This window comes from Lipophrys pholis (genome assembly GCF_963383615.2).
Source record: "Lipophrys pholis genome assembly, chromosome: 22".
Lineage (NCBI taxonomy): Eukaryota > Metazoa > Chordata > Actinopteri > Blenniiformes > Blenniidae > Lipophrys > Lipophrys pholis.
This window is the reverse complement of record NC_137644.1, coordinates 7,396,450-7,414,849: the sequence shown is the minus strand read 5'-3', so window position 1 is coordinate 7,414,849 and position 18,400 is coordinate 7,396,450. Positions and strand designations below refer to the sequence as shown.

The 18,400-nt window shown below is 45.0% G+C and overlaps 1 protein-coding gene across 3 annotated transcripts; it reads right to left on the bottom strand.

Annotated features, from left to right (window-relative positions):
- Positions 1–507: 507 nt before the first annotated feature.
- nup37 (nucleoporin 37) lies at positions 508–18,383 on the bottom strand. 3 transcript variants are annotated; one of them, XM_080492072.1, is made up of 11 exons: positions 18,099–18,162; positions 17,389–17,424; positions 17,094–17,263; positions 16,893–17,014; positions 11,134–11,206; positions 10,828–10,922; positions 2,647–2,737; positions 1,180–1,355; positions 1,051–1,101; positions 825–918; positions 508–734 (listed from the first exon to the last, which is right to left on the bottom strand). In XM_080492072.1, exons 3-11 carry the CDS (start codon positions 17,247–17,249, stop codon positions 621–623), a joined length of 972 nt encoding a protein of 323 aa, XP_080348198.1. In that variant the 5' UTR covers positions 17,250–17,263; positions 17,389–17,424; positions 18,099–18,162; the 3' UTR covers positions 508–620. The 3 variants fall into 3 exon arrangements, with proteins under 3 accessions (XP_080348198.1, XP_080348197.1, XP_080348199.1); XM_080492071.1 differs by lacking the exon at positions 17,389–17,424 and having other exon boundaries at positions 18,099–18,383; XM_080492073.1 differs by lacking the exon at positions 17,389–17,424 and having other exon boundaries at positions 17,094–17,255.
- Positions 18,384–18,400: the final 17 nt, after the last annotated feature.

Here is an 18,400-nt window from a genome sequence, read left to right as displayed (position 1 = left end):
CGCCTCCCAAAGCCTTTTCTGATTACTCCTCAGCACGACCCCCCCCCCCCCCCCCCCCCCCCCCGCCCCCACCAGGATTTGTCCGACAGCTGGAGTTCCACCAGACCTCCTATATTCCCCTCATTCTAACCTCACTATGGATTTTCTGCACACCACAGCAGATGGAAGAGCCCATGCAAAGATATCCTCTTGATATTTGTCAGGGTCCATCGTGGATGATAAGAGAAATGAGGAAAAGATTTTAAAAAAAGAGAGGGAGGGAGGGAAAACACCTGTGTGTACGCAGTGATCACGTTGACCGCATAAGTGGAGAGCTGGCACAGGCGTCTCAACACGTTCTTTGGAATTACGGCTCTCTTGGCACGACATAACAGACAACTGATGTAACTCACCCTTCAGGGGAAAGAAAAACAACTTCTTCACAGAGACCAGGCCGGCCTGCAGACTATCTGCAGCTGACCTGAAGGAGGCAGTTAAAATCAGAAGAACAAAGGCGCCTGCGTGTAGCCAATTCTCGTCAGATGCCATACCAGCCTGGCACGTACTTGAAAAAATATTTTATTGACCATTTATGAAAAACAGCAATCAAAGGTATCCAGCAGAGAAAGTGCTCCACGCGTCTACATTTCAGTCATCCAAAAGCAAAGTTTCCTGTCGCTGCCGACCACGCAGAGCGGCAGAGTGCGGTGCCAGCTGAGGCTCGATCCCACGGTGGCCGATCCAATCACCACCGGCTGGAAAGACACATGGGACGTGAGGCTGCGGGGAGCACTCGAGAGAAAACAGTGTGGATGTGAAACGTACACGCAAACACACATACTGACCTGTGGGTGGCCAAGGTGGTGGATGAATATCTGACTGCTGATCTTCCCTGGATATCCGGTGGTGGCAAAGAGGTTTTCATTGGCTCGAGACCACCTGTGAGGCAGGACGACGCCCAAATCATTCACAGTAAAGATTCACAGATTATTGTTTGTGTCTGAAATATAAGACAAACTTGACCATTTAAAATGTTAACATTCTTTAAAAAAAAAAAAAGCAGTTCCCTACTTGAATAGTCGAGCTTTATCGATGTGAGCTGGCCTTTTTTCTTGGGGGTAACTGCAAATACAAACGACACGATTCAGACGCATTTCAAGTGGACACCTCGAGCAGCGTCGGCGCCGCCGGCGCCCTCACCTGGACCGAGTGATATCCCAGATGAGCCAGTCGTTGCCTGCCACGCCGCCAACTTTGATGGTGTTGGGAAGGCACCAGTCGGCGGACATGAGCGGCCCGCAGTCCAGCGACAGGATGGCCTCCTGCGTCATCAGGTTATAGAAGCGAATCGTCCCTTTTTTCTCTGCCACCATCAACTGGAGACGACAGAAAACGTGTCCTTTGTGTTTGGACGTTACACTTACAGGACGTGTTTGTGGATCCATTCTGACTATAAAAAAAGATCATTTCGAAAGCACAGGGCAGCATCGGGGGCAAACTCCAGCAGCAGATGGACACCAGCCCAACATTTGTGAATGTGGAGGAACTAAGTGAGATTTCAGTTTAACAGAGAGAGAAATATCTTGGACAGCTGTTCTTTTGTCACTGAACTATATCCTTTGGTAACGTCAGCCTCGTGGATCTGTTGAACCACTTTTCAAGGCACAGTAAAACTTTTAAAAAGTTGAAAATACCTCCACTCATTAGTTGCTTTTAAGACGATGTTCTGCGTCTTTGCATATTCGTTCGGCCTGGTGGGACGCAACTCAAAGCGAGACAATCAGGTCGACTGGACTCGTCTCAGAAGATTCCTCAATGCACCTCTCTTTTTCTTCTCGATTGGCTCACTATACCAAGACTGGGGTTTCATGTCAATTAGCGTTAATAGAGTGACCGTCCCCGTCTGTTATCATTGTTTACAATCTTTTTTGGCAAACCCTGCCTCTGACTTGTCGGTGCTCTAAGGACATGTCTGACAAGACGCCTTCCCCCCTATCTGAGAGAGAATCCCACCCAGGGTCGCTTGACCTTCACCGACAACCCTCTGCTCTCTTCACCTCTCCCACACACTAACATCATGCTACATAGAGAAATATCACTCTTCCCATCTCTCTGTTACACCATAATCTAACTCCCTCGGTGACCTGATTGTTCCGTCATGTTAATGTCGGCTTTATTTTGTTCTCCTTACGTAGTAAAAAACTATGTATTAAATTTATGTGAATAATTGATTAAAGAACACGGCTGTGTGAGTGTGGCTCACTCTTTTCCTTTTACAGTAACGTCTCCTGTGATGAACTGGTGTGTCTTGCCCCCTGCTTGCCACCCTCATTCACCCTGCTGAAGCACAGCTTTAGCAGAGATGTCAGTTTGATTTATTTTGTTTAATTGACCTAAAGGGTTGCTAATAACAAGCAGCGATCCAGCATTGGCCTGTTTCCATTTGCAAAGACGCACACACGGAGTGAAATTTATTGGCAACAGAGAAACTGGGCGGAGGACCAACGGCTGGAGTTTTTTTTTTTTTTTTTTTTAACGCATCGCCCTATTCTAACATTTTTACACTCCGTCGAATACTGCACCTGCTTCTGTGAGTGGAATAGAGTGGTACACATGCAACGCCTGCATTTAACTCAGCAGTGCGTCCGAAACAACCACCTGTCCTACCTTAAAGACTTCCTGTGGGTGCCAGCACACACTGATGCCAGGGGAGCGCAGTCTCAGCGTGATGCTTTCATTCCCGTCGAGGTCCCACACCCTGCAGACACAAAAAAATCACATCAACAACGGTGCTTAAAACGAACACCAATAAAATGTTGCGAAGCCGCCTTGTTTGAACTCACTATGCCGGAAGTAACATTGTGTTTGCGAGTGGGATTTTACTGCGAAAGCCTGTATGTTTCCCTCATTAACGTGAAGCACTCCAGGTTTTAATTACATCTAATTAGTGTTGTTATGGGCTGATTCAGCTTGATATGTGAACTGCACTTGATGTGAAACTCAAAAACAAAACCCATTGCCTCTTAATTAACGCCAAAGACGGGGTTTTAGAGCAAGCAGCTAAAAATAGCACTGATTCTTGAGAAGCTTACATAAAAACCAAACAAGTTCCCCACTGAAAGCTTTTCAGTTCACCGGGTAAAGACAGACAGAAACTATTAGTCTAAGAACTACACAATTACTGAACTTTCTTTTGACTCAAGCACAGACAGGAATAGAGAGGATTTGCATTGGCTTAACAGCTTGAAAGTGAAAAGCAGAACTTGGATTTCCAGTTTGAAGCGTTTCTCTGTGGAGCTTGCATGTTCTCCCTGTGCGGTACTCCGGTTGCTCCACACAATCCAAAATATGTACTTGAGGCTAATTGGTGTGTGTGTGTGTGTGTGTTTGTGTGCAACATACTTATAAAAACCAAAAAGCAAAACACCCATTAACATATGGACTCCACTGGACTCTAGAAGATGTGCTCTCTCTGGTATCTGGCAGCAAGAGCTGCAGGTCCAGAGCTTCTCTAATTTGAGTCGTTCAGCCATCAAACTAACCAAGATCCTTATACTTGACCATTTTTTGGTTTTAACTTTGAGGACTTAGTGTTCCCTCGTCTAAAATCCCACCTCGTAACGAGTGCAACGACCAAAATAGAAACACCAGAATTCACTTCACCACATGTTAACATTGTTGTACGTGCATCCATGAGCACAAATACATGAACTGACAGAAGCGTCTCCTACAAAGTGACAGTAAAGCACTGGTATTAATAACTCAATGGCCTCTCACGGGCTGGTCAAGGACAATTGTAGGGGTGCATGTTTCATTTAGTGCCGCACAAGATCTGCTCCAGCAGGTCCTGGAATAACCTCAGTTGGCGATGCCTAGTACACCTCCAGAAGGAAGCAACCAGCAAACATCCAAAGCAAATTTACGACTCCTATTAATGCAGAGGAGTAGCTGCTCCACTCCGAGTTCCTTCCTGATGCCATACTTCCTCAGATAATCCAGACATAAAGTAAATCAACAATCAGTCAGGCTCAGTCGGCCGACAAAGTTATCTTCTAATCCCACGGATGGCAGTTTGACCCCTCGGCTTGTCCTGCCCATGTGTCCTTGGGCAAGACACTAGAGGCCTATTAGAGGCCAAATATGCAGACAGATACCAACGGGGCCTTCCGACTGTCTGCTACAACACTACGCAAGTAATGAACACCACAGAGTGATACCACTAATGACCTCTGGGGGCAGTACTGCTCATGTTTGACAAGTGAAAGGAACAAAGAAGACTTGACGAATTGACGATCCCTTCCTGGAAAGACTGTAGTTATGTGTGCTCAGATACAGTCAAATCTATAACATTACCTCTTTATTATTTATGACATTACCTTATCTGAACTTCAGATGACTTCCATGAAAAATTTAGAAACGACTTCGCAGGGAAAGTTACGAACTACAAAAAGGAGGCATGCATGACAAGGTTTAAAATGTGTTCATGTACGTAAAGGAAACACAGAGCGTTGACGCTCAAGTGTCTGGTGCTTTTGGGTGAACGGTGCAATCTACCGATTGTACTGCACAAACAATGGCTCCTTGATTAGTGCACATATTGGCCGATGGCACAAGCATTGTGTCTATCTCGTAGTGCTAAGGATTAGGGTTAGATAGCGTGATCAATGGACATTTGCTCAAATAAGAGGTCCATTTTCAGTACATCGCACAAAAGATCTTTACACGAGCAACACGCACGTCAGCCGTGTCTGTGTGTGACTCTAAACGGGTGAAGGTGATTTGCCAAAGCTAAATATGAGGCCAAAGACATGCGATGATGCAATTTCAAACACAAACTGCATGTAAAGCTAATGAATGAAACAGAGGTAAATGTGTAAAATGCAGAAAGCATGAAGTAAAATGTTGCCTGAAACAGAAACACTGAAGTGGAGCACTGATGCCTTAAAACTAGTTATTAGTGCCGCAGGATTTCTCAAAATATTCCTTCAAAAGACATTTGGTTGTTTTTTCAAGCTTAACTTTCCTCAAAATTTGCAACTCAGTGCAAGACCTAAGAAATCTTCATGGCATGCGATGGGGCAATGATGGATGTCGTGTTTTTCCTCCAACTTCATGTTTGCTCCTAATTTATCTAAATCCTGCTGTTTGTGCACAAGTGATGTGCGCAGTTCTTTGTGGTTTTCCAGGGAAAAATGGTCCTTTTTCTTGGATGCGGGCCTTGAGCCATGAAGACAGACAGACGCATGCTGGACTCCTCTTACGGAGGAAAAACGAGAGCCTCACGTTACATTGAGCTACGACAACAGGGGCAGAGGGAGCGTGGGGGGTGGGGCGCGCTTGCCTGAGTCGGCGTTACGCTCCACTCACATTACAGTGAATGTTGCGCTGTGGGCGGCCCGCTGCCATTCATTTTCTGCGGAGTGCAGTGAGGGCAGCGAAAACGCACGTCAGCTGAGGAAGAGCAGCGGCGAGGAGCTGAACGGCGTCCTGCTTCAGAGAAATCCAACTCTCCTGAAACCAAGTGAGAATCGGAGTGAGGATTAAAGTAACGGGGGTCCTGAAAGCTGCACCAGTGTATGAAAAAGCAGAAAGCAGCAGAGAAACACCACGGATGTAATGAATCCCTTTGGATGAGGAGAGCTGCGGTTCCTGAGAACTGGAGCTCCGATTAACCACACCTAAACCATCCCTGAACTATATGAACTAGAAGAAAAGGTGGGGACGGGGGGTTGATGGGGGGGGGCTGCAAGTGTTTCTGGGAATATAAAGCAAACGCTTGTGAAGCATGGGAAGGCGCTGACTGATGAGGTCATGCAGAAGACGTCCATGTAATAAAGCCCAAAAAGCACCTCCAAAGACCATCTAAATGTCAAACGTGTTGTTGGAGAGATTGATGTCCTCAGTGGTGCGGTGTAGGGGAGGATATGCCCCGTCTCAGATGAAGACCTCAGTAAACACTCAACTTTTCCTGCCTGCTCTCCCCTGCAGCAGGATGGAGCCCCGTCAAAACTCCAGGCTTCGTGCCTTTGCCCGTGTGCGGACGCAGCCAGAGCCTCCACGGCGCAGCGCGAGGAGCAAAGAAAACCCAGACCACACCAGGAAAACAACGGCTGAACCCCGTTCTCTCAGACCGCTGGCCAAGCGGGGCTCGATTGCACGCTACGCCACCAACGGCCAAACTGTGGTCAACCGCTCTGCCCTTCAAATGGAGAGCGGCCGGCTCCCCAGAACAACATAACCTTTGCTGAATGAGGTGAAAAGACATGAGACACGAAAACACGCGTGACCGCCTCTGATAAAACACCGTGTAATTGCATAACGCTGCAGCAAGCAATAACACTCGGCTTCCATGTACAACAGAGTTGAAAAGGACAACTCGAGTCCTGTATTGTGTTATCTAAGTGAGAAAACAGCCGGGCCAGAGCGTTATGGTTTGTCGGTGTTTCCCATAAGTGGAGGAAACGGGAAATGCTGTTAGCGGTGTGTGATCTGATTTATTGTGGAGAGCAGAGTAAATAATCGAAGGTGACTCTCTGGAGGGAGAGAGGGCTGGAAGAGTTGAACAATATAATCCTATCCCGGAGCCTTGCGGGGTCATCCTGGTGGAGGTGTGCAATGTCAACATCAGCATCTAAGAGTTCTAACAGAACCTGCTCGAGATTTCATTTAGACTCCAAACACTAACATTATCTTTGAAAAACCACATGCTGCACTCTGGCTGCTGAGTTACTGGAACCATGTGAGCTCTAAGTGAAGCAATAAAACATTGTTAATACAGTTTGTGGCTCTGAACTTTAAAAGGTAGAGGCTGTAAGGAGAGAGGTAGTGGACAGCAGGAGTGGAGTTTGAACGTTCTACCTGAGCCCGGGTGGATCGCTGCAGGCGTCCTGTCACAATGCAAAGGCGCGCACACCGAGTTAGCTGGTGATTCCCAACAACTAAAAAAACGTATAAACCAGTTTCATTTGCGAAGACTTGTTACATTTAAGATGCCGTTTCAGAGAAGTTTTGCGTTTACATGGCAAAGTTTTGAAAACGATGTCCGTTTACACAGCAATGGCAGAAATACTGAAAATGTAGTTTTCATGTTTGGCCACTAGTGGGAGCTGTTTGTTTTTGTAATGAAAGCACACACACCTCTGTAGATAAACATTGTTCTTAATGTCAATCTACTGAGTGTCTACTACGGCCATGGTGCACATGCCCACATGCAGTCCCCCCCCCCCAAAAAAGTCTTGTTTTCCATTCCCAAGGATACTCAGTCAAAGCGTTTTTCAAAGCGTTGTGTTGCGTGCACCGCTGTCAAGTAAATGGACCCAGAAAACGCTATGAAAGTTTTGCGTTTTCACTTTGAAACACGTAAACGGGGCCTAAAAGACGGTTAAAGTAAGTTTCATGAGCACTTCAACTCAAAGAGAAATAGTCATGAGAATAAAACATCAGATTGAGGTAAACAGTCAGTTTTAGTTCAAATATATATATGCAAATATACAGATAGAAGTGATAGATACTGAATAATTGAAAACATAATGAATAACTGAAAGGAGTGTGACAATTTTGGCGTTTGATTATTTTATATATTTTTCTTTTTTACAAATTATGATTTCATCAAATATTTCACTATAAAGACTGAATTTCTCATTTTCATGACTTATGACTCAAATGCACTGTATAAAGGATAAACAAGTCAGTTTGAAATATTTCAGTTTATGTGAGAAAATATAAACGACACAGAAGTCTCATTGTTGACAAAAACTAATTTCATTGAATTGAAATGAGTCTTTACTAGAAGGACGATGGGTACGAATCACATTTGAAATGTGATTAAAACAAGATTGATAATGGAGATCTCTAGGCGATATCTGTGACGCGAACTTGACCAAACAAACAGACATAAGCTGTTCGATACCGTGCTAATGCGCACATTTATATAACCGATGGTGTTAAACCAGGTCCTGCTTGTAATCCCGCCGGGAGAACATATCAGGAACACGATGGGTGGGGTTTATTGGGGTACATCGCAAGAATAAAGGTCAAACCGTGCTGATAGAAAACAGACGGGATGAGGAGTCACGCTGCTGTAATTTGTCTCCCTTACACAACATAGGGGATTGGAGGAGGGAAAAAAAACGGGGATTATCGGTGGGAACGGGACAAATTGCTTTAAACCATATACATAATGCAGCGGGAGCAGGTGTGTCTTATCTTGAGTTCAACAGCGAACTCAGTCAACCCCAAAGCCTCTAAAGACCCTGCAGTGTGCCCTGGTGATCTCCAGGCGGCACATTTCCTCACTGTTTAGACTACATGAAACAAAGCCCCCCCCCCACTGGGGACGAGGGGTCTGCCTCCCCACCTCCATGCTGCAGCGTCGGGTTGCACACTGGCAACAGCCGAGCTCCCACAGCCGCAGGGGACCGTGATGACAAAACTAAGCAAACTTGTAGTAGAGGCGGCTGCTGCCAAAGCCAACAGAGTGACGGAGAGGTCAGGAGTCTATACATGCGGGCCGAGCTGTGCCGGGCCGCTTCGCCGCCTTTCTTATCGGGCCTCGGTTTGTGTGGGCTGACTGGAAGGTCGTCTCCTGTTAACTTGATCTATCCCTTGTTCCGCCCCTGTCTTCCTCCCGCGTCCCATATTTTCTCAACATGACAGAATTTAAATCTTTCAGCAGATGGAGCGCACTCCTGTTTTCTCTGGCCGGTCAGCGGAGGGAGGAGGGGGAGGAAGAGGGGCAGGAGGATGAGGAGAAGAAGAGGAGAAGATGGGAGCAGAGATTTGTTCTGTCTCATGTGTGACCCTACGATCAATACTCTGAAGCGGAGGTGTCAGTTCAGAGGCTTCACGCAGTTTGAACTCGGTCTGACACAAGGTTGTCACTTCGGTTATTTTCTGCAGAACCTGGCTGCTTTCGAAGTGTTGAAGCAGGTTCATTGTTTGGTTTGCAGGTTGGGCAAATCTCTGATATTTCTGCTACGCCAATTAAAAAAGCAAGGTGTCATCCATTAATTAAATAAATGCTTGGACAGTAATCAGGATTAATGCCTCAAATATTTATGCTACTTTAGTATTTCTAACTTCAACTTGTTCTACCTCAACATCTTGAATTTCTTCAACTTTCGCTTCATATTCAGCCTCTCAGCTATGTGTGCATTTTCTTCAGGAACTGTGAATTACTCTAGAGCAGGGGTGTCAAACATAAGGCCCGTGGGCCAAAACCGGCCCGTAAGAGGCTCCAACCCGGCCAAGCCGGGAAGTTGAAGCCATGTCATCTAACAGAACCAACAAGCTTGTCGGGACTTTCATTGAAAAGTTAAAAAAGGAAGCGTGTATCCTGCAACAATCTGCACCTGCTCTCTCTACTGGAGCTGCGTTCTTCTCAAGCATGAGAATTAAATCAAATCTGAGAGGACAACTGGGTCAAAGCAAACCTGCAGCTCTGATAGGCTGCTGCTGCTCTGTAGTGGTCAGTTTCTCTCAAAAGGGGTCCAAGTACAGTGAAGCAGCGAACGAATCACACGTCAGTGACGGCCAAAGTCTTTCAAAGATCATGCTACCTTGGTGCCAGATACCACCGCCCATCTTCAGGTCCAGTGGAGTCCATACTTGGGGCCAGGGCTGTTTTAGCAGTAAAAGACTGACATGTTATTAGTATTTGACAGAGGTGAGATCAACCCATGGTGTATATTCAAGAAAATTAACTGCTGAACCCTGAGCTGGAGGGACATCACTACTGTCAATGCATTTAAAAAACTCATTTACATGAAAAGATGTAAAGAGATTGAACAAAACCAGAGAAGGCCATCTATCATCTCTATTGCTTTATCCTAGCCGTTGTCATGTGGCTGGATTCGATCCCAGCTAACTGAAGGTTAACGTAACCCTGGACAGGCCACCAGCTCACCCCAGGAAGATAAAGAAAGCCATACACATTCATACCTGTGGACGACTTCGGAGTCACCAAAATGTAGGTTTCTGGACTGTGAGAGGAAATCAGAAAACCTCTAAAGACCCAGGGAACTTCTCACTGTGAGGTGAAACCACTACACCACCATGCAATCCCTGGATCAAGACGATCACGATCCATTTCTTGTAATGTGAATCTAAAGCCGACTTGGCATGAGAGCTGGTGAGAAACAATGTGGTGGAAGCTCTGTGATGGAGGGTTCACGCTGGCTGGTGCAGTGGTTCGGATGTCAGGTTGACGGGTCTTCTAGCGTAGCGTTTGCGTGCCGTCGCTGTGGGTGCAGGGGTTTTCTTCACGCACAGCTCAAAAAGAAATACCCCAGGTTGATTTCTGACTGTAAATAGTCGTCCGGTCCCAATACGGGTGTGTGTTAGCTGTCCGGAGTGTATCCTGCCTTCAGGATATACTGTGGCGTAGAAGATGGACGGACAGAATGAGAAGTACGTGACTGTAACACCGCAGCAGAGTTGAAGGAAAACCAGAATCATGATTGGGAGGGGGGGTGTCCCTGCTTTGACCCTAGCTACTAACACACTTTTTCCCTCCTCTACCCTTAATTGAAAAGAAAATGTTGGGGACCCTGCAGCAGACCCCCCCTCGCCCCCCCTCCACCCCAAACCGTAGAGAGGAAAATCTTTCTGCAGCTAATTGGATTTCCATATTTAACCAATTAGCTAGAAAAGCTACAAAGCAGCTCTGTGCTTACGCACAGTCACACTGGAGCATGTTGTGCTTAGCATCATGTTTCACTGTGGAAACACTGTCAGGACTTTCTGCACCATTAACAGAGAACAGAACTGAAAATCAGAAGCTGGGAACACACACATTCAAACACATGGAAATAAAAAACTTAAAAAAAAAAAAAAAAAAGGGGCTTGGACCTGCAAGTGTGGTCATCGCTGACGGAAGCGATTTGTTTCCCCTCCGTGGGCTCGAACACCAAATGGTTAATGTAGCTGGTGTGGCCTTCGATGACCTGCACGGGAGAACCAAGACAAACACAAAACAATCAAGAAAAAAACCAAAAAAAAAACCCTCTTTCCAGCTTTGTTGTGGCTCCGCAGCCTGTTGCGAGCGGCTCCATTTCCTGTGTAGCTAAGTACCAAATGTCAGCGCTAAGTTGAGAAAGTCTGACGCCAAATGACAAGCGCATGTTGTGGCCAATGTGCTCCAGATGTTTGCGCTACCTTGACTTCATGCTGATCCTGCAGATCCGAAGTCAGCAGGCGCAGCTTTCTGTCGGCTGAGGCGGTGCACAATCTGCAAAGACAGAGGAAGAGAAGGGATTTTAAAAAGCAAAACGTCAAACGGAGACGGATGGTGTGCGCCCAGTGACAGACGACATCGCTTTCTGCACACACACACCTGCAACCTGACACCTCAGGAGTGTGTGTGTGTGTGTGTGTGTGTGTGCGGTAGAAACTTGGACGGTGATCAGTGGAAACGCTGCCAGGGAGATTCTAATTGCAAGCGAATATAAACACGGAGAAAAACAAGATTCCTCACGCCATTCGCGCACGTCTCCGCGCGGAGCCAGGCAGAGGACTTTCCCCTCTAATCAGCCCTCGTATACACCAGCGCCTGCAATTATTCACACAATTACACTAACTCACTTATGACAAGAAAAACACACACGTATCACCAGAATAAACAGACAAGCGGTTCACACATTTCGGGTTGCAGGCACAGAGAGATTTGGCAGCACGTCACTACAAACACGCCTAATGTGCTTCGGGGTTTTACTGCTACAGTAGATTAGATTATATTAGGATAACCCAACACGTTACACGGCGAACACATGCTCGCTCTTTGAACTTTTTTTCAAATGTCAAAGCCATTTTCAGAGCGAAAGAAGGAAACTCCACAGATTTTAAACCCTTCTGTTTTGCTGTGATTCAAACTTTAGCTTTGAACATCCAGAACCCAGCCGATTGTTTTAAATGACTCAAAATTAGGACGCGAGATTGTTTAGTTTCGCGTTATTCAATCTTTCTGATGCTCCGTCCATCCTTTCATGGGTCGTCTTTCCTTCTTCGTCCACATGGGTGGCAGTATGGAGATATTTGGGTCGGACTCACACACACAGTCACAGGCTCTTTTTCACATAAACAACCTGATAACATAACACATCCTCCATCACGTGGGTCAAACCGGCTCCAACAGAACGCCGGTGCTGTGCTCCGTTCCTAGAAGACTTTATTATGACTCAACCTGAGAGTTTGATTGTTTTCCCTTTTTCTGCAGAAATAAACGAATGCCTGGAACATCAGTCAGCTTCAGAAGCTTTTATTTCTCACCCGTCTCTACAACAGGAAAAACCCACAACACTCTGTGAAGCGCTTCGAGAGAGAGCCCAAGACCAATTAGTGTTTTGGTCACGAACCAAAGTTCATGACCGTATGTGAAGGTTGAGATAGAAACCGCTCGGCGAACACAAAGCTTTGCTTTACAGCTCAGGCCCGTCTTCTCACTACCATCGTAGCCACCTGACCAAACCAACAGCCAATCTAAGCCTAGTTTATACCCCACGCACAAATAATTCACAAACGATATGCGAAGGTTCTGCGTCACTGGGACCTGCTGAGGCTTTACGCAACTTTTTGAAAACACCCCCAACTCCGTTGTCATGCAAACGGGGGAAACCGCAACCTTTTCAAAATGCTGCTACCGCGCATGCAGTAAATACTGTAGTTTTTCTACACATGCGCAGATAGATGGACAATAACAAACATGACTTCCCCCGGAGTGTCATGACTCCCAGTCCATATTCTCCTGGGACTTGGTAGTTTTGTAGTTGAGACTAGGGATGGGAATTGATAAGCGTTTACGATTCAGATTAAATTTTTGCTTCTCCTTAACGATTCTGTTCTTTATTGAATCTCTTATAGATTTTCATTTGGAAATAAAACCTACTAACGTACTAACATTTCCGCTGCTGCTGGGTTGAGATTCACTCCAGAGCCAATCGAAAACACGACATTCATTCAGTTATCCCTGCTGTGTGAGCAAATCTTTCTGCATATTGGTCGTATTTCCTCCCTTTGATGAAACATCCACTATGCAAGTTGCCCTGTTGTCATCCTTTCTCCTGAAATGTAACCAAACTTTTGAGTGTTTGTGCCGCTTGTTTCCTGCTGGCTGCATTGGTGAATGATGTCACCATGCACGTTACATAGCTTGCATACATGGTGAGATCAAGAGTAAAACACAAACTTTTTCGGAACAGATACGTTTCCTTTTGAAACATGTAAACGGGGCCTCCGATATCTACATGCGTATCGAGAGACTTTAGGAGTTTTGCGTCTTCTGGGGTTGCTCTGAAATTCCCATCAAAGGGCTGCATGTTTCACCAGGTACTGCTCGTTGGACTTGTTGGAAGCTTTCCTCCGATCAAAGCCAGCCACCCGGTCTATAACATGATGTAAAAAACTGTAAACATTGTGTGCTTGGTGGGAGTTTCGATAGTCTTTGGGTCAGTCTCAAATTAAAAAGCCTCTGTGGAGGGAGCGCTGCATCTGGACGCCCGTCTTCTCCCCTCGTCTCTCTGGGCCCCCCGATAGTGGCGAGCCCGTGAGAACGCAGTACTTTTCCTGGAAGGCACGGCTACGTGCGGACCGGAGGGAGGGATGCAACCTGAGTGGGCAAGTCATCAGCGCAATAACATGTGCGCACGTCACGGGGCTGGCTCGAGAGCCCTGCGGAGTAAACCACAGAAGGCCAGGAATTATCGCTGCCTTTCCTTTTCAATTACTGAAAAGCTAAACACCTCCTGAGGGACCACGGAAACCTTCCCATCCACCACTCCAATTAGGCGGAAACTCTTGCTTTCTAACAATCTACAGCGAGGCTACTTCCCTCCTGTCCAGAGCCACCTGAAACAACTTGGCACACAGTATGACAGTGAGGGCCTCTGATGACTACTTTCACAGTGTGGCTGCTGACTTTTCACTACAACCGACTCTTGTTCTGGTCACAGGAAGACCGTCTCTTTGTTGTTCTTTTTATTTGTATTGCTAAAAGATAAAGTTGTCAGTTTTTCTACTCCAACAGTCTCAATGATTCCTTACATAACTGAGGAACTTGAGCTGCAGATGTTCCAGGAAATGGACAAATTTGCTCACACAGTCCCAGAGTAAGCTGAAACTAACTCATGTGCTGCCACTAGAAATCTCATGATCTCCCAAGGAGTTAGAAGACAGGTTAAGATGAATGGAGATGTGAATGTGTGTGCCTTGTGATGGACTTGTAATCTGCCTATATCCATTTATACCCACTGTTAGGTAGATTTAAGTAAACAATCCAATCGTGAGTTGGATAAAGCGGTACAGAAAGTGGTTGGATTTATTATTTTTTTACCTCCTCCAAGTCCAGATTCAAGACTTGCCGAAAACTCTCTATAATCATCCTGTCATCTCCAGACAGTGAATATTCACTAGTAAGGCTTGTGGAAAGCTATGAGGTCGTTTTTTGTTAAGTTTAGAGATGCAACATCTAAAACTGAAATGTCTGCAGAAATAATAAAGTGTCTTCATTGGTACAGAGTCATACGCTTCACTACAAACGCCCTGAATAGTCAAGACTTTACAATCATGTTGTTTTCCATTCAGTGTTTCCATGTGACTGGACATCGTTTTCAAATATTATAAAAATGTCAAAACTTCTCTGGAACGAAACGCCGTCCTGTCAATGGGGTCTGAATGTAATTTTTGTGAAATTGGAAAATGCAAAAACTCAAAATCTTACCAAGTTCATTAGTCTTGTTTGTAGTCAGAATGTGTCACCCCACTTCATTTAGGATAAATTCCCCTAAAAACTAATATAGTTCAGTAAGATGAGGAACTTGTTTTAAGATAATGCATCTTAAATATCTTAATTCAAACAATCTAGAAATTAACTTGTTTTATGTTTATTATGTTTATGTTTATTATAACACACAAGCTCTCTACAAGAAGGGCCAGAGCAGACTCCATCTGCTGCAGAGACTCAGGTCCTTTGGAGTGCAGGGAGCGCTCCTGAGGACCTTTTATGACTCAGTGGTGGCATCAGCCATTTTCTATGGAGTGGTCTGCTGGAGCAGCAGCACTACGGCTGCAGACAGGAACAAACTGAACAAACTGGTGAGGAAGGCCAGCTCTGTCCTGGGCTGCCCCCTGGACCCTGTGGAGGTGGTGGGAGACAGGAGGATGTTGAAGAAGCTTTCATCCCTGATGGAGACTGTCTCCCACCCCCTACATGGTACCGTCACATCACTGGGCAGCTCCTTCAGTGACAGGCTTCTCCACCCGCGGTGTCTGAAGGAGAGATACCGCCGGTCCTTCCTCCCTGCTGCAGTCAGACTCTTCAACCAAGCCTGCTCCCAATAGACCACTGCACACCACAACCGGACAATATCACTCCACTCCAACTGGGCAAGAAGTGGTGCAATAACTACAATAATCTATAAGAACGTATTTACTATGTAAAATACATCCACCCCATATTCTGTACATGTCCACACTTATAGGCACCGTCTGCATATTCTTCTGTTATATTGTATTTTTACCTGCTTTTTTGTGCAATACATCCACCCCCATACTCTGTACATGTCCACACTTATAGGCACCGTGTGCATATTTTTCTATTATATTGTATTTTTATCTGCTTTTTTTAGTTCCTGCTATGTGTGCTTCTTTCTCTGTACTATCCTGCTGTACCACTGCAAATTTCTCCACATGCGAGATAAATAAAGGGATATCTTATCTTATCTTATCTTTTACATTCCGTACATTTTTCAAGCCGAGGTGTTATTTGAATAAGATAGATAGAAGCTTTAGCTGCTAATTATAAGTTCTCAATATTCTAAATATCATATCTTACTCCAAGAAATCAATTTTCACCGTTTTTCATATATTTCAAAGTAAAAGCACCGTGAAATAACTTTTTTTGTTCTTGTTTTGAGAGGTGTATTGTTTCCAGTTAACTAATTGAAAGAAGCCAGTTTGATGGAACTAAAATGAATGTGAGTGTGTGTCTGTACTGTGATGGACTGCTGAACCACACTGTAACTGATGAACTGGGATCACTTCCAGTGTCACACAATATTGAAGGTAGAGGAGGAGGATGGATTGAAACAGGGAACATTTTGACATCTTTGGTAAATGTGTTGGTGTTGCTGTGTGGTATTCAGTACGTACTGAACAGCATGCTGGTGCTAGTTGAGTGTATTTAAGCTGCAAGTATAGTGGCGTGTATTGTATCTGATCTGTGTTGGGACCTGAGGTTCACGGGTTCGAATCCCACAGCTGTGGGACATGACCTTTGACCTCCACCAGCTCGGCGGGCGTTGTACCGTTGCTGCCCATTGCTCCTAGAGATCGGATGGGTTAAATGTGGAGAAATAACTTCCCTAAGAGGGATCAATAAAGTAAACAAAATCCCAAAACAAATGATTAATGTACCATATGAATGTGCTTGTGATTTAACTGCCAGTTGTTGTCTGTCAGGTTCCTCCTGAAAAACATTCTGATCCCAATGAAGTCTTCAACTAATTAAATACATAGACAGATAGTAAGTGTGGTGCTGTATTCAATCTGTATATAACATGAAATGTATTGGTGTTATAAATTATTTCATTTGAATATATTGTTCATATGTGTTTAGGTCGTGGTAAAGTAATCTAACTGGGAGTACTATTAAACATTTTGGTGCTAGTTTACTGTATTCAATCTGCGCATGTCTGTCAATGTGTCAGTATTGTTGTATATGATTTAATCTGCATGTGTAGGTGTTATGGTTGTTTTAGTTTGGTGAATTAGAGTTTAATTTCAGGCCCTGAACTCACTTTAATTTATTTTCTTTGATGTAATTTTATTAAAATGTTGGTATTCTTATCTCATACTTGATCTTAGCAGTGCATTAGATATTTTGCAGCTTGTCTATTGGCTCTGAATGCAGCCGTCTACAGTACCTGATGGTTGGTATCCGGTCCAGCCGAGACTCGGGACTCCAGGCGAGAGCATCGACCCGCAGCTCGTGATGGAAAGCCCGAAGAACGTTGAATTCAACTCCCTCCACCTCCATGTCCTCCTCCTGTGAGAGCAGGTTGATGCTCAGAGCTCAGATGCATATATGTGTGTGTGTGTGTGTGTGTGTGTGTGTAATCTCTCACCTGGAACAGGCATGTGCCCACGACCACGTACTGGTTCCCACCGTAAGCAAGGAGGGAGGCCGGAGCACCAGAGCTGAACGGACTGAACTCCACCACGTGGACGTAGTCCTCACACGGCACCGTGTACGAGGGGCTGCGGCTTGAGTCCTCCTGCATCTTCCTCTGTGCTTCTGAGGTTCAGACCAAGAGCCCAGACAAACATCAGAAAACTAAACATACATTTACATAGTGAAAGAACATTAGATGATAATTTTATCACAGAATTAAGTATAAGATAGGCATGAGGAAGACTTACATGAAAAAAGATTGATGACTAAACAACTGGCAGCAACTAAATATAGTTCAGATATTTTAAAAATGGTAACATGTCAACATGTGGTTGCAACATGTCAACATGTGGTTGCAACATGTCAACATGTGGTAGCAACATGTCAACATGTGGTAGCAACATGTCAACATGTGGTAGCAACATGTCAACATGTGGTAGCAACATGTCAACATGTAGCGTTGCTGCAACAAGTCCACAAGTGAAGTTGCTGCAACATGACAATATCTGCAGCATGTCAACATGGGGAGCTCCCTCAACACGACAATATGTGGAGTTGCAGCAGCATGTCAACATGTAGCGTTGCTGCAAAAATTCTAAACGTGAAGTTGCAGCAACATCTCTACATGAGAAGAATTGCAGTAACATGTCAACATGTGGCAGCATCATGTCAATATGTAAAGTTGCGTCAACACGGGGAGCTACAGCAACATGTCAACGTGTGGAGTTGTTGCAAGAGGTCCACACGTGAAGTTGCAGCAACATGTAAACATGTGGCGTGACAGAAACATGTCAACATGTTGAGCAAAAACGTGCTAGCAACCTGCTAACAGCCAAACAAACGTTCACTTCGCCCAATTTATTGAGTTAAAGCTTAGTTTGGTACTGTAAGAACTATCCCGTTCGTAAGACAGTATAATCCGATTTAAATCACAGTAATTTAAGTTTACATGTGTCACCTTATTTTCAATAAAATCGTTGAATTAAAGTCTGCGCGCCTCTCGGGTGTTTCAATGGATGTCCGGGTACGTCACGGAATGTACCATTAGTACAAACAAACCGGGGGGGAACTTAAAGTGACCGGGTAATAAAACGTCCAGCGCATTTCATAAGGGAGACACTTAATACATGAATAAAATAATCCGTTTCCATCGTTTTTTTAACGTTCACTTGAGAGCTAATTCGAGTTTGATGAATGTAGCCGACCAGAAACACTTTATTCGGTAATCTCACCCGTTACAATGAGTTAACATTTGATTGG

What these genes read in the sequence shown, in the direction of transcription:
- nup37 (XM_080492071.1), bottom strand. Translation starts at nt 17,249, where the DNA reads ATGCAGGAGGACTCAAGCCGCAGCCCCTCGTACACGGTGCCGTGTGAG. An exon ending in AGGATCAGCATGAAGTCAAG is followed by an intron (nt 10,923 to 11,133) that starts GTAGCGCAAACA and finishes TCTCCCGTGCAG; the next exon opens with GTCATCGAAGGCCACACCAG. An exon ending in GATAAAGCTCGACTATTCAA is followed by an intron (nt 919 to 1,050) that starts GTAGGGAACTGC and finishes CCTGCCTCACAG; the next exon opens with GTGGTCTCGAGCCAATGAAA.